Raw genomic sequence first — 15,906 nt, forward strand, 5'->3', positions numbered from 1 at the left:
GAGGCGTCTCGTGAACTGTTCAGTATTCGACAAGGCAGACGTACAGTCGCAGACCATTCCATCGACTTCCGAACCCTGGCTAGACGAAGTTCTTGGAACACACCATCGTTGGTGGACGCGTTCTTCCATAGTTTGGCTGACTATATCAAGGACGAGTTGGTCTCCCATGAACTGCCTTCCACTCTTGATGAAGCCATCGCACTGACTGTCAGGATCGACAGAAGGATACAGACCCGTCGTCGTGAGAGGGGGCGCCAAGGTCCACCTACTACCGGCATTCGGAGAGATCCGACTGGGCTCCTGTCATCTACTGCCACTCACCCAGGTCAGCTTGATCAGTCTGAGCCTATGGAGATTGGGCGAGCCTCCCTCACTCCTGCAGAGCGCCAGCGCCGCTTCACCTCAAACCTCTGCCTCTATTGTGGAGGTGATGGACATCGTGTGGTAACCTGCCCTTTAAAGGGCCGAAGCTCACCGGGCATAGGGGGAGTCCGGTTGAGTTCAATGACCATCCAGTCCTCCGACCGCAAACCCCTGCTGCAAGTTCACCTCCGCCTCTCTGACTCAACTCACACCCTGGCTGCTCTGGTGGATTCTGGCGCCGAAGCCAACATAATGGACATCAAGCTGGCACGCCAACTGGGACTGGAGAACCTCCGTTTGACACCTCCTATTCCTGCCCGGGCACTGGACGGACACTTACTCGGATCGGTCACTCATGTCACGGCCCCGGTCTCGATGGGTCTGTCCGGAAACCATCAAGAAACTATCCAGTTTCACCTGCTCCCCTCTCCAGGCCAACCCCTCATCCTGGGTTACCCATGGCTCCGCCGGCACAACCCTCAGCTCGACTGGGTGACCGGGGTGATCAGGGAGTGGGGAGAGGACTGCCACCGAACCTGCCTGCTTGCTGCCGCACTACCCCCTCGGCCAGTACCTACTAACTCCGCTCCTGACCTCTCCAATGTCCCAGAATGCTACCATGGTCTCAGAGAGGTGTTTAACAAAGCAAGAGCCACATCTCTGCCCCCTCACCGACCGTACGACTGTGCCATCGACCTCCTCCCTGGAACAGCTCCTCCAAAGGGTCGTCTTTATTCGTTGTCTGCTCCTGAAAGAAAGTCCATGGAGGACTACATCAATGGCTCTCTGTCCGCAGGATTAATCCGTTCATCTTCATCTCCTGCTGGTGCTGGCTTCTTCTTTGTGGGGAAGAAGGACGGATCTCTTCGCCCCTGCATCGACTACAGGGGACTCAACGACATCACAGTGAAAAACCGTTACCCTCTGCCTCTGCTCACCTCTGCTTTTGAGTTGCTCCAGGGAGCCACTGTTTTTACCAAGTTGGATCTCAGAAACGCTTACCACCTAGTGCGGATCCGGGAGGGAGATGAATGGAAAACCGCATTCAATACACCAACAGGCCACTACGAGTATCTGGTTATGCCTTTTGGCCTCACCAATGCTCCTGCTGTGTTCCAGGCTCTAGTGAATGATGTACTGCGGGACATGTTAAACAAGTTTGTCTTCGTTTACCTGGATGACATCTTAATCTACTCCAGAAACCTGTCTGAACACACCCGCCATGTCCAGCAAGTCCTTCATCGTCTTCTGGAGAATTCCCTCTACGCCAAGGCAGAGAAATGTGAGTTTCACGTCAAGACAGTGGCCTTCCTGGGGTACATAGTGGCAGAGGGAAGTATCCAAATGGATCCTGCCAAAGTATCAGCAGTCACTTCATGGCCAGTTCCGGAGAACAGAAAGAAGCTGCAACAGTTTCTGGGGTTTGCTAACTTCTATAGGAAGTTTATCCGGAACTACAGTACCGTTGCTGCCCCTCTCACTGCTCTAACCAGCACCAAGCAACCCTTCACCTGGACCCCAGCAGCCGACAAAGCCTTCAGTACCCTCAAGGTGAGGTTCACCTCCGCTCCCATCCTCCAGATGCCTGATGTGGACCGGCAATTCATTGTGGAGGTGGACGCCTCGGATGTGGGAGTTGGTGCTGTGATTTCTCAGTGGGCTGCGGAGGATAGGAAGCTCCATCCCTGTGCCTTTTTCTCACGTCGGTTGTCCCCCTCTGAGTGCAATTACGACATAGGGAACCGTGAGCTGCTGGCTGTGAAGCTTGCCTTGGAGGAGTGGCGTCACTGGCTGGAGGGGTCCACCATTCCACTTACACAAGTCGTCCTGCCAGCCCCCAGCCGGATTGCTGCAGCCCCTGCCTGTGCCCAGACGTCCCTGGTCTCACATCGCCCTTGACTTTGTCACGGGGCTGCCCCCTTCAAGTGGCATGACCGTCATTCTCACCATCGTTGACCGTTTCAGCAAGATGGCACACTTCATTCCCCTCCCCAAGCTCCCAACCGCCAAGGAGACCGCCCAGGTGGTCCTGGAACACGTCTTCCGGATCCACGGACTGCCTAAGGATGTAGTTTCTGACCGTGGTCCACAATTCTCCTCCGCTTTTTGGAAGGAGTTCTGTCACCTGCTGGGAGCCACAGTCAGTCTGACTTCCGGATTCCATCCCCAATCCAATGGGCAGTCAGAGCGGGCTAATCAGGAGCTCGAGAAGGCACTGCGATGCATGACTTCACGCAACCCCCACTCCTGGTCGCAGCAATTGACATGGGTGGAGTACGCACACAATTCTCTGACCTGCTCTGCCATCGGTATGTCCCCTTTCCAATGTGTTTATGGATACCAGCCTCCTCTATTTGCCAGCCAGGAAGAGGAGGTTACTTGCCCATCTGCACTTGCTTTTGCCCGTCGATGTCGCCGCACCTGGTCACAAGCCCGAGCCACACTCCTCAGATCCGTTGCCAGCTACACTACCGGGGCCAACCGTCGGAGAATTCCTGCTCCCACCTACCATGTTGGTCAAAGGGTGTGGTTGTCATCGAAGAACCTGCCACTCAGGGTGGAGTCGCAGAAGCTGGCACCTCGGTTCATTGGCCCATTCCCTATCATAAGAGTGATTAGCCCAACTGCTGTCCGGCTCCAACTGCCTAATTCCCTGAGGGTGCACCCCACTTTCCATGTGTCTAAGATTAAGCCCATCCATGAGAGTCCGCTGGTCCCTGCTGCGCCTGGTCCTCCTCCTCCACGGCTCGTCGATGGTGGTCTGGTTTACACCGTCCGCCGCCTGCTTCGGTCCAGACGGAGGGGTAGGGGTCTCCAGTACCTCATTGACTGGGAGGGCTATGGACCTGAGGAGAGGACCTGGGTGCCAGCTAGTCGGATTGTGGATAGGACTCTCATCACCGCTTTCCACCAACGGCATCCTGATCAACCTGCAATCCGTAGGGGCCGCCCCAGAGGGGTCCCTAACCGTCCGGCCCGCTCGGCTTCCTGTCCTGTGCCTGATCCTGTCTCGGGACCTGTCCCATCTCCCGACCACGGCCCTCCGGCTTCCTCCGAGGATGAGGACGTTCACTCGGACCGTTCGGAGGAGTTCTAGCCCTCCTCCGGCTCCCCTCCTCCCGCCCGGCGTGGTGTTGCTCTTGGGACTTCTGGGGCCGTCCCTTGGGGGGGGGGTTCTGTCATGGGCCTCTCACTCCACCGGGTTACCACCTTAATTTTCTTCCACTCTGCTCACCACTCTCTCTACTCAGCCTAACTAGCTCCACCTGTCCCTGCTCTGCTCTGCTCTAATTACTCTGCCAGCTGCGCTGCATTACCCACTACCTCTCCCAGTATTTAAGGCCCTGTCTTTCAGCTCTCCGGTGTCAGATCGTCTGCAAAGCTCACACCCGGAACCTGTTTGCTCGCGCTTCTGGCTCTCCCTGGTTTTGTGACCCCGGACCTGCCTGTTTTTTGGATACTCTTCTGCCTCAGGAGATCCAGACCTGCTTCTGCCATTACGACTCCTGACTACTCTTCAATCCCGGTAACTCTGACCAGCCTTCTGCCTTGCTACTACGTATTTTGGATTTCCCTTGAACTGTACTGCTGCCTGGTTTCATTCCGCCCTGTTGTGTCTGTGTCTCCCCCCCCCAGGACTTCTGGACCACCCACCACCGGCTTCATAGGACGCATCGCTGCCACTGGGGGGGGCACAGACCCAGCGCATTGGACGGGATCCCTGTTACCCCTGGAGCCTTCATTCACTCCCTACTTCCCTTTTCCCCTGAAGTTTAATAAACTTTCTGGTGTGACGCAATTGTGGTCCTCTGGTCGTCTGTCTGAACCGTGACAATGACAGTCCATCATTACTTTAAGACATGAAGGTCAGTCAATCGGGAAAATGTCAAGAACTTTGAAAGTTTCTTCAAGTGCAGTCGCAAAAACCATCAAGCGCTATGATGAAACTGGCTCTCATGAGGACCATCACAGGAATGGAAGACCCAGAGTTACCTCTGCTGCAGAGGATAAGTTCATTAGAGTTACCAGCCTCAGAAATTGCAGCCCAAATAAATGCTTCACAGAGTTCAAGTAACAGGCATATCTCAACTGTTCAGAGGAGACTGTGTGAATCAGGACTTCATGGTTGAATTGCTGCAAAGAATCCACTACTAAAGGACACCAATAAGAAGAAGAGACTTGCTTGAGCAATGGACATTAGACCAGTAGAAATGTGTCCTTTGGTCTGGAGTCCAAATTTGTGAGACGCGGTGTGGGTGAACAGATGATCTCTGCATGTGTATTTCCCACCGTAAAGCATGGAGGAGGAAGTGTTATGGTGTGGGGGTGCTTTGCTGGTGACACTGTCTGTGATTTATTTAGAATTCAAGGCACACTTAATCAGCATGGCTACCACAGCATTCTGCAGCGATACGCCATCCCATCTGGTTTGGGCTTATCATTTGTTTTTCAACAGGACAATGACCCAACACACCTCCAGGCTGTGTAAGGGCTATTTTACCAAGAAGGATAGTGATGGAGTGCTGCATCAGATGACCTGGCATCTACAATCCCCCGACCTCAACCCAATTGAGATGGTTTGGGATGAGTTGGACCGCAGAGTGAAGGAAAAGCAGCCAACAAGTGCTAAGCATATGTGGGAACTCCTTCAAGACTGTTGGAAAAGCATTCCAGGTGAAGCTGGTTGAGAGAATGCCAAGAGTGTGTAAAGCTGTCATCAAGGCAAAGGGTGGCTATTTGAAGAATCTCAAATATAAAATATATTTTGATTTGTTTAACACTTTTTTGGTTACTACATGATTTCATATGTGTTATTTCATAGTTTTGATGTCTTCGCTATTATTCTACAATGTAAAAAATAGTAAAAATAAAGAACAACCCTTGAATGAGTAGGTGTGTCCAAACCTTTGACTGGTAGTGTATATCTCTCTATTATGTGTGGGAATACTTTGTAACAGATTTCCAAAATTCAAATCACGTGGAGCTGATTTGCTGGTGTTTTTACATTGTTTTATGTCCAACAATAAAAAAATATATAATACAAAAAAAGAAATAGTTTTGCTCCGAAAATGATTGGGGACAAAGTCGGCAGCTAAGGTTTATGGTTCACAGCACACACACACACAGACACACACACACACACACACACACAGCACACAGCACACAGCACACACACACACACACACACACCAGGTTTGAGTTATCGGATGGCCGTTAAGGGATATAATGACAGCTGCACATGGCTGGGAGTTGACTGATGGACAGGAAATACACTGGGTGAATTACACTGATGATTATTAATGTCCTCTGTAGCTCAGCTGGTAGAGCACGGCGCTTGTAACGCCAAGGTAGTGGGTTCGATCCCCGGGACCACCCATACACAAAAAATGTATGCACGCATGACTGTAAGTCGCTTTGGATAAAAGCGTCTGCTAAATGGCATATTATTATTATTATTATTATTAAATGTTGTAACTGTATGAGAACAGATCTAAACATTATCTGTGTCTTGACAGTGTGTAGTAAGTTGTCATAAGCTGAAACCAACAGTCATGACTGTTTCATCCATTATGTCAATATTATGTAACCCTTATGACTAAAGAAATTAAAGTGTTATTGAGATTGCTTTTACACTGCAACCTGAATTCCACTTCTGACAGGAGGAGGACTCGATTGATGAGTCGTCAGAGACCTCCACACAGGAAAAGCCTTCTCGTAAGCTGAACTACAAGCTTAAGCTTTTTCCTGGGAAGTGGGTAAACATCTTGTATGACCGGCTGACCTTGTTGGCGCTGTTGGACAGGTAAGAGAAAAGGCTCCTATCTTTCCTTTTCCTTTTCCATCTCTCAGCGATTTATCAACTAGTTGATGGATACTTTACTTTGACCTTTGCCCTCTGCCCTTAGGAACCAGGATGTGGTGGAGAACATAGTGGCTGTGTTCCTGGCCTTCCTGATGGCCTTCCTGGGGTTTATCCTGCTCAACCACGGCTGCTTCAAAGACATCTGGGTTTTCCAGTTCTGCGTGGTCATCGCTAGCTGCCAGTTCTCGTTGTTAAAGGTAAGGAAGGTATCTATTTTTGTAACAAGGGATAAGGCCTAATCAATTGTAATCATTGCTTATCTGTGTTGACAGAATTCAGATCAGTGATAGGTTGTGATAATAACGTGTCATTTTCACTGCCCCACCACATACTCCACTGTAACAATGAAAATTAAGCTTTAGCTAAGTACTTCTTATCTGACACATTACTGATGGAAACATTTCTCTGTCAGTCATTGACTGTATATCAGTTAATCACGTTAATAAAGCTTTGAACAAATTGTTTGTATTACAGAGTGTGCAACCTGATGCAGCCTCGCCAACACATGTGAGTCTAAATGGAACATATTCTAAAAGTGTGAAGATACATTTTCTCTGGTTGTTTATTATCTACGTTTTTTCCAAGTAGACGGTTCGAGGTTTCTCTGTTTCATTTCTCTCCCCTCTTGATGTTTTCCAGGGACACAATCAGATTGTTGCCTATAGCCGGGCAACTTATTTCTGCATTTTCTGTGGCCTTATTTGGATTCTGGAACAGATGTTAAGAAGGAAGGACCTGCCTGTGTCCACTGTATATGGCATCCCCATAGTATTAGCAGATGCTCTCAAATTCCTGAGAGACATTTTAGTGGGTAAGTCACATACAGTAAATCATTTCTATGACCATTTCTAGCCATCTCAAGGAAATGAATTTAAATGAGGTGTTTTATTTTTTCATTAGAAAAAGCTTAGTTCTAAAGTCCTGTCTGTTTCATATTCCACAGGCCTCACCTTCTGCTTTCCTATCACATTTCTCGTTGGCCTGTTCCCACAAATCAACACCTTTATGATTTACCTGCTAGAACAAATAGACATTCATTTATTTGGTGGAACAGGTGAGTATCTTCTCTGTTTACTTTGATCTTCATAATATCATGAACTCAATGCATACTGTACCACCAAAGTCTTACGCCTCAACCTGATGCCTGTGTGTCCACTTCCTGTGTCAGCTGCATCTGGACTCCACTCAGCAGTATACAGCATATTCCGTAGTCTGACGGCATTATCTTTGCTGTACGGGTTCTGTTTTGGAGCTCTGAAGGTAGGATTGAATTAATTGTTGAGTAAAGATGTGTGTATATGTTTACGTGAAGGATATGCTTTGCACTGCGACAGAACAGTTTGTTGCTGCAGAGGCAGCTTAGTCAAGCATGAGAAATCAAATAGCTTTTTAGGTAGCAGCTCTCTCTTCCTCCAGGCTAATGAAAGCACTGTTCTGCTTGGGTGATGATTTAGTATTCCAATCTGCTGGTAAGAGGGGTTTAAGTCAAACGTTACAAATAGCCTTAAGAAGGCTCTCTGATGGAAAAAGGTATGCCACTATGCCTGCAGCAATGCAACGTGTCCATATTCATCCTTACAAATATTAGGCCTGAATGAGGCAACCATTTGCAGTTCTCTGTTTTTATAGAGGATGGTTGGCCTTCAACATTTTAAAATAGATGTTCTGTTTAGGTGCCATTATCAATATTTCTATTTGATTATATTCTATTCTGAAGGAGCCCTGGGATGAACAGCACACCCCAGCCTTGTTCTCTGGGTTCTGTGGCTTGCTGGTGGTTCTCTCCTACCATCTGAGTGGGCAGAACAGTGACCCGACTGTACTGATGTAAGCCGCCTGCTCCTCCTATTGTTATGCCTGCTAACATGCTGACTGTATGAGAGGTGTTAGTGCAAAGACATTCTCCTTGTTGTCCATGACAGGTCTCTGATCAAGTCCAAACTGATGCCCACTCTTGTGGACAGTGAGGAAGAGGATGAAGACTCAGAAGACATCAAGGACCCTCTTCCTGAGAAGCTCATGAATTCAGTGGTAAGTCAAGAGACTTGCATTGTCTCCTCTACTTCTAAATGGATTTGTTCCACTCAAACGCTGTCTCCTGTTTTAGTTTGACTTTAACACATTATTACATTCCGTTGTGATATTGGATGATTTGCTTTTGCTTTTGCAGAAGGAGATTCTTCTTTCGGATCTTGTGGTCTGCTCCATTGCCTACATTTTAACCTTTGCTATTACTTCAAGCACTGTCTTCCTGTCCCTAAAGGTGGGTTTCCTACCGCCAAACACCATCCCTAAACTATGTGTCATAAATGTTGTTTGTGTCATAAAACAATGTTGTTTCATCGGGAAAAATTACTGTGGTGTCGTAAATTAAACGTTTTTGCATCGGTTTGGTATTCAGTCAACCACCCAGGCACTCCCTCTCTCCCCCTTTCTTTCTCACTTTCTCTCCTCCTTTCTCTCTCTCTCTCCCTTTCTCTCCTCCTTTCTCTCCCCTTCTCTCCTCCTTTCTCTCTCTCCTTTCTCTCCTAATTTCTCTCCCCCTTTCTCTCCTCCTTTCTCTCACCCCTTTCTCTCCCCCTTTCTTCCTCTCCCTTTCTCTCCTCCTTTCTCTATCCCCCTTTCTCTCTCTCCCCTTTTCTCCACTCCTTTCTCTCTCCCCCTTTCTCTCCCCCTTTCTCTCCCCCTTTCTCTCCTCCTTTCTCTCCCCCTTTCTCTCCCCCTTTCGCTATCTCCCCCTTTCGCTATCTCCCCCTTTCTCTCTCTCCTCCTTTCTCTCCCCCGTTCTCTCTCATCCCCCTTTCTCTCCCCCTTTCTCTCTCCCTTTCTCTCCCCCTTTCTCTCCCCCTTTCTCTCTCCCTTTCTCTCCTCCTTTCTATCTCCCCCTTTCTCTCCCCCTTTCTCTCTCTCCCCCTTTCTCTCCTCCTTTCTCTCCCCCTTCTCTCCCCTTTCTCTCCTCCTTTCTCTCTCTCCCTTTCTCTCCCCCTTGCTCTCCTCCTTTCTCTCTCTCTCCCATTATCTCCTCCTTTCTCTCCCCCTTCTCTCTCCCCTTTCTCTCCCCCTTTTTCTCTCTCCCCCTTTCTCTCCTAATTTCTCTCCCGCTTTCTCCCCCCTTCTCTCCTCCTTTCTCTCCCCCTTTCTCTCCTCCTTTCTCTCCTCCTTTCTCTCTCCCACTTTCTCTCCCCATTTCTCTCTATCCGCCTTTCTCCCCTTCTTTCTCTCCCCCTTTCTCTCCCCGTTCTCTCCCCCTTTCTCTCCTCCTTTCTCTCCCCCTTTCTCTCCTCCTTTCTTTCCCCCTTTCTCTCATCCTTTCTCTCTCTCCTCCTTTCTCTCCTCCTTTCTCTCTCTCCTCCTTTCTCTCCCCCTTTCTCTCTCCCTTTCTCTCCCCCTTTCTCTCCTCCTTTTTCTCTCTCCTCCTTTCTCTCCCCTTTCTCTCCTCCTTTCTCTCCCCCTTTCTCTCTCTCTCCCTTTCTCTCCCCCTTTCTTTCCTCATTTCTCTCTCTCTCCCTTTCTCTCCTCCTTTCTCTCCCCATTTCTCTCCTCCTTTCTCTCTCCTCCTTTCTCTCCCTTTTCTCTCCTCCTTTCTCTCCTCCTTTCTCTCCCCCTTTCTCTCTCTCTCCCTTTCTCTCCCCCTTTCTCTCCTCCTTTCTCTCTCCCCCTTTCTCTCCTTCTTTCTCTCCCCATTTCTCTCCCCCGTTCTCTCCCCCGTTCTCTCCCCATTTCTCTCCTCCTTTCTCTCCCCTTTCTCTGCCCCTTTCTCTCCCCCTTTCTCTCCTCCTTTCTCTCCCCCTTTCTCTCCTCCTTTCTCTCCTCCTTTCTCTCCCCCTTTCTCTCCTCCATTTCTCTTCCTCCTTCTCTCCTCCTTTCTCTCCCCCTTTCTCTCTCTCTTTCTCCCCCCTTTCTCTCCTCCTTTCTCTCCCCCTTTCTCTCCTCCTTTCTCTCCTCCTTTCTCTCCCCCTTTCTCTCCTCCATTTCTCTTCCTCCTTCTCTCCTCCTTTCTCTCCCCCTTTCTCTCTCTCTTTCTCCCCCCTTTCTCTCCCCCTTTCTCTCGCTCTCCCTTTCTCTTTCCTTTTCTCTCTCTTCCCCTTTCTCTCTCTCCCCCTTTCTCTCCCCCCTCCCTCTCTCTCTCTCCCTCTGTCCCTCTCTCTCCCTCTCGCTCCCCCTCTCTCTCCCTCTCTCTCTGTCTCTCCACAGCCCTTTGTGACCATAGTACTGTATGCTCTGGCAGGGACGGTGGGCTTTTTCACCCACTATCTCATACCTCAGTTACGGAAGCACCACCCTTGGCTCTGGATCTCTCACCCAGTACTAAAGAGCAATGAGTACTCCCAGTTTGAGCCCAGAGGTCAGTCTTGGCTTATTTATCGGATGTTTGAAATGTTTTCTTCCTACAGCGTTTTGTCTCTTTAGACATATTTTATAGAACATTTGATGAAACACTACATTTAATAGCCTATAGTTCTATACACATATGTGGGTTCAGTAATTTAGTGAACACCTCCTCCCTGTGCCTTCATCTTTGTCTGAGGTTGCCTTTAGGTTATTTCCCAATTAAATCAGTTTCATTCCCCCTCTTCAAATCCAAAACCAAGCCATGCAGTGTAGTCATTGATCCATATTCACAAGCCAAGAATGACTATAAAGATGTGTCAAATGCTGCAAATATAATGAACAGCTCTTACGTTTTGTGATTAAAGTTGATTTCATTTTCCAGACGATGCTCAGTTGATGTGGTTTGAGCGTCTGTACATGGGCCTGCTGTGTTTTGAGAAATACGTTGTTTACCCAGCCATCATTCTGAGTGCGCTCACCAATGATGGCTTCTCACTCAGTCACCGAAAGAAGCTAGGCATCCAGTGAGTATCTTTCTTAAAGATTTTAATAAAAAACAACACATACACCCTCCTTTCCTTGACACCAAAACCCAGACCTGGGTCAAATAGAAAGTAAATCAAATCAAAGTTTATTGGTCGCGTACACAGTTTGGCAGATGTTACAGGGGGTGCAGCGAAATTATTGTGTTAATAGCTCCTACAGTGCATCAAAAATGTCAAACAAGGACACAAATACTATAATAATCAAAAACCAAAAACAATAAATCACGAATGTCAGAACAAATCCAGTATTTGATGTGCTCTTGGTTTAGCTTGGTTTAGTTTCTACTTTTGGAACTATTCCAGTGGTTCCATTGTACCGAGACTAAATCAAGTATTTGACGCAGGTCTTCTAAGAACCATTTTTAGTTTAAAACCAGTTTGTTTAGATAATCTGTCTAACATTCAGTTTAGAATGTAGAGTTAATGTTTTTCCAGGTAGACAGTGTGAAATACCTTAAACTTGCCTCTGTCACACTTATTCGATTAACTTAAAATGCCAGTCTTCATGTAGCGCCTGGGGAAACGTTTTCCAGAAACACACAGTTCTTCACAGGTTTATACTATACAGTCTTCACCAAGGTTATTATAGTTTTGTGTTTTTATATTCATTTTTATTTCTATTAGTTTTTCAACCTGATTTACTAGTTTTTACTTAGTTTGAGTTTAATAAAAATGTATTTTGTTTTGATAATATTTATTTTCAGTTTTAGTGTTAGGGACAGAATGTACCGGATTTCTTCCTTGTTAGCTAGTGATAGCTAGTGATAGTGATGTTTGGCCTATTTGAAACATCGCCACCTTCTGGCAGCATTTACCCACCAGATTCAGAAGCTTAAAAACCCCATTAGAAAAAAAGCTTGAAAACCCCTTTAGAAAGAAGCTTGAAAACCCCATTAGATTTTTGCCCAAAGTAAAAAAGAAAACAAAAAGAAAACTGAACATAATTCATGATGGTTTTTATTTTTTTTTGCGTTAGTTTTCGAGTCAAAGATAATAGTTTCAGTATCGTTTTAGTTTTTCAAACGGGTTTGTTAATGATTTTATTTCAGTTTACAAAATAGTTTTTTCATGATTCATTTTCATTTTAGTTTCAGTTTTCGTTTACTATAATAACCTTGGTCTCCACCACTCCCCACTGTGCATGTTGGAGGTGCAACAAAACCCTGAGTACATTCATCAATCAAAGAAATATCACAAATATCACTATGCATGACCTTTGCTAGGGAAGAAAGTGTGATGTATATACAGTATTAGCTAGTATTGGTGCATTTGTCTCCCCTGCCACCCTCCCCCTCCATGTCACCCCTTTGCTTTGCTCCGCTGTGTCCCGCCTGTGCGCCTGAGTCGCTCAGGTCTCTGTGTCTCGCTCCAGCTGTGATGTCTTGTTGATGACAGTTGCTGGGATGAAACTCCTCCGCGCCTCCTTCTGCAGTCCCAGCTTCCAGTTCGTCACTCTCATCTTCACTGTCATCTTCTTCGAGTTTGACTGCAGCAGAGCCTCTGAAACCTTTCTGCTGGATTTCTTTATTATGTCCATTGTCTTCCACAAGGTCAGTCTGTGACGTGACCAGAGACTGGTACACACTCTCCCAATGACAGACCTCTGAATACGATAAGATAGGAAATGAATGCAACTCACTATGGCTGCGGTCCCCAAACTTCCTACAGTTGATAAACATTTTTACAGTAGCATTATTTGGGGTCTGTGAAGCAGCGAACACAGCTGCTCTGTAGAGTGGCCTTCTTTCTTTTGATTATCTTTGATTTATTTTTAGGATCTGATCTAAAAAAGAACTATTTGTTGTCTGTCAGTGACTCACAGTAGGTCTTTGTTCCTCTACAGCTCAGTGATCTGCTTCACAAGCTCCACTTCATCATGGTCTACATCGCACCGTGGCAGATCGCATGGGGCAGTGCCTTCCACGCATTCGCTCAGCCCTTCGCTGTGCCTCGTATCCTTCGGTTTTGGCATGTGTATGAACTACACGTTTCCACATATGTTTTGACGTTGCTCTGACTGAAACTGTAACAGCAAATTTGACAGCAGGTATGTGAGTATGGTAAACCTGTTAATACCTGGTGGTTGTTCCTTGGTTGTGGGGGTTCTCCTTCATGATGCAGCTCAGACTCAGCCATGTTGCTGCTGCAGACGTTCATCACAACTCTGTTCTACACCCCTCTCAGCCCCTTCCTGGGCAGCGCCATCTTCATCACCTCCTACCCGCGGCCCGTCAAGTTCTGGGAGAGGAACTACAAGTAATGGCCTTTCACTGCCCGCAACATGAGATAAAGCACCATTAAGCCCTTTAAGCACGTACCTTAAAGGGATACTGCAAGATTATGGCAAACCGTTTATCTACTTCCCCAGAGTTAGGTGAACTTGTGGATACCATTTTTATGTTTCTGCATGCAGTATGAAGGAAGTTAAAGGTAGTTTCGCGAGAAAATGGTAACTAGTGTTAGAGCAATGACTGGAAGTCTACAGGTACGGTAGCATATGAGTTCATCTGACACTGGGTAAGTAGAAAAACGGCTTAATTGTCTGAATCTCGCAGTATGCCCTTAAACCACCACAGTGTGTCGACTGACCCCCAAGGTGTCCAGCCTCAGAGATGGGACAAGAGAAAGTCCATTATGAATAAAGAGGGGGACAAGGGACGTCCAAATCAGTTTGAGTCTATGACCAAACCATTGAGTGAGGTCACTGTCAATAATTAATTGTTAGTCTGTTTCTAATCTGCTCAGAAAATACGCAAGTGGCTTCCTAGAGCCCCTATTGACATCCATATAAGGACATTTCTGTCTCAGAGAAGATGTCATACACTCAGCTGACTGAGCGAAGTGGTCTAGGCGGAGACAAACAGAGTATAGAACCTCTACTCCAGTCACTGAGTTATTAATGAGGATTTATATAACTATTTTAACTATAACTAACACAGGTCCGAAGAAGAAACCAGAATACTCTCTTATCGTATGTTAGACATTGTTTGCTGTATGTAAATGAATGTCTCCCTAATCTTGGTTTTGTACCATTTTGCAGCACCAAACGCATTGACAACTCTAATAGCAGACTTGTATCTCAGGTTGATAAAGAGACAGGTAAAATATTAAGTTTATTGTATAAATATCAACATGTTTTCCCCCCTAATAAACATTAACCAGAGAAGCTGATTTTGAATTTCTCAACTCGACAATGATCTTCTCATGGTTAATACATGTTGTTTTGTTGGTCATGTCAATCAGTGTATTTTACATAAACTTTTATTCCCCCAGGATGTGACGACAACAACCTGAACTCCATCTTCTATGAGTATCTGACACGCTCTCTGCAGCACTCTCTGTGTGGTGACCTGATGCTGGGCCGCTGGGGGAACTACAGCTCTGGAGACTGCTTTATCCTGGCCTCCGACTACCTCAACGCCTTCGTTCACCTCATCGAGATCGGCAATGGCCTGGTCACCTTCCAGCTCAGAGGCTGTTCAGAGGTCAGATACTGACTAATATACAGCAACACAATGAGGAGCACTATATCACACCCAGAGCCATATACACTACCAGTCAAAAGTTTGGACACACCTACTCATTCAAGGCTTTTTCTTAATTTTTACTATTTTCTACGTTGTAGAATAATAGTGAAGACATCAAAACTATGAAATGACACATATGGAATAATGTAGTACTTCCATAAGTGTTAAACAAATCAAAAGATATGTTATATTTTAGATTCTTCAAAGTAGCCACCCTTTGCCTTGATGAGAGCTTTGCACACTCTTGGCATTCTCTCAACCAGCTTCACCTGGAATGCTTTTCCAACAGTCTTGAAGGAGTTCCCACATATGCTGAGCACTTGTTGGCTGCTTTTCCTTCACTCTGCGGTCCAACTCATCCCAAACCATCTCAATTGGGTTGAGGTCGGGTGATTGTGGAGGCCAGGTCATCTGATGCAGCACTCCATCACTCTCCTTCTTGGTCAAATAGCCCTTACACAGCCTGGAGGTGTGTTGGGTCATTGTCCTGTTGAAAAACAAATGACTGACTAAGCGCAAACCAGATGGGATGGAGTATCGCTGCAGAATGCTGTGGTAGCCACGCTGGTTAAGTGTGCCTTGAATTCTAAATAAATCACAGACAGTATCACCAGCAAAGCACCCCCACACCATCACACCTCCTCCTCCATGCTTCATGGTGGGAACCACACATGCGGAGATCATCCATTCACCTACTCTGCGTCTCACAAAGACACGGCGGTTTGAACCAAAAATCTCCAGTTTGGACTCCAGACCAAAGGACAAATTTCCACCGGTCTAATGTCCATTGCATGTGTTTCTTGGCCCAAGCAGGTCTCTTCTTATTATTGGTGTCCTTTAGTAGTGGTTTCTTTGCAGCAATTCCACCATGAAGGCCTGACTCACGCAGTCTCCTCTGAACAGTTGATGTTGAGATGTGTCTGTTACTTGAAGTCTGTGAAGCATTTATTTGGGCTGCAATTTCTGAGGCTGGTAACTCTAATGAACTTATCCTCTGCAGCAGAGGTAACTCTGGGTCTTCCATTCCTGTGGCGGTCATGAGAGCCAGTTTCATCATAGCGCTTGATGGTTTTTGCGACTGCACTTTAAGAAACTTTCAAAGTTCTTGACATTTTCCCAATTGACTGACCTTAATTTCTTAAAGTAATGATAGACTGTCATTGCTCTTTGCTTATTTGAGCTGTCCTTTCCATAATATGGACTTGGTCTTTTACCAAATAGGGCTATCTTCTGTATACTACCCCTAACTGATTGGCTCAAACACATTAAATACCAC

The 15,906-nt window shown here is 46.6% G+C and overlaps 1 protein-coding gene across 1 annotated transcript in view; it reads left to right on the forward strand.

Moving 5' to 3' along the window:
* Window positions 1-15,906, forward strand: part of LOC311130766 (pecanex-like protein 2) — a gene marked incomplete at both ends in the record, with an annotated part of 46,232 nt that overhangs the window by 18,358 nt on the left and 11,968 nt on the right. The window contains 16 exon segments of the mRNA XM_084163559.1: window positions 6,024-6,166; window positions 6,270-6,423; window positions 6,701-6,733; window positions 6,866-7,037; window positions 7,170-7,280; window positions 7,395-7,486; window positions 7,944-8,053; window positions 8,149-8,257; window positions 8,397-8,489; window positions 10,421-10,571; window positions 10,941-11,082; window positions 12,476-12,653; window positions 12,947-13,055; window positions 13,230-13,359; window positions 14,144-14,202; window positions 14,377-14,580. Coding sequence (XP_084019685.1) covers window positions 6,024-6,166; window positions 6,270-6,423; window positions 6,701-6,733; window positions 6,866-7,037; window positions 7,170-7,280; window positions 7,395-7,486; window positions 7,944-8,053; window positions 8,149-8,257; window positions 8,397-8,489; window positions 10,421-10,571; window positions 10,941-11,082; window positions 12,476-12,653; window positions 12,947-13,055; window positions 13,230-13,359; window positions 14,144-14,202; window positions 14,377-14,580 — 1,990 coding nt within the window.

This window comes from Coregonus lavaretus (genome assembly GCF_964263955.1).
Source record: "Coregonus lavaretus genome assembly, chromosome: 1".
NCBI classification, from domain to species: domain Eukaryota; kingdom Metazoa; phylum Chordata; class Actinopteri; order Salmoniformes; family Salmonidae; genus Coregonus; species Coregonus lavaretus.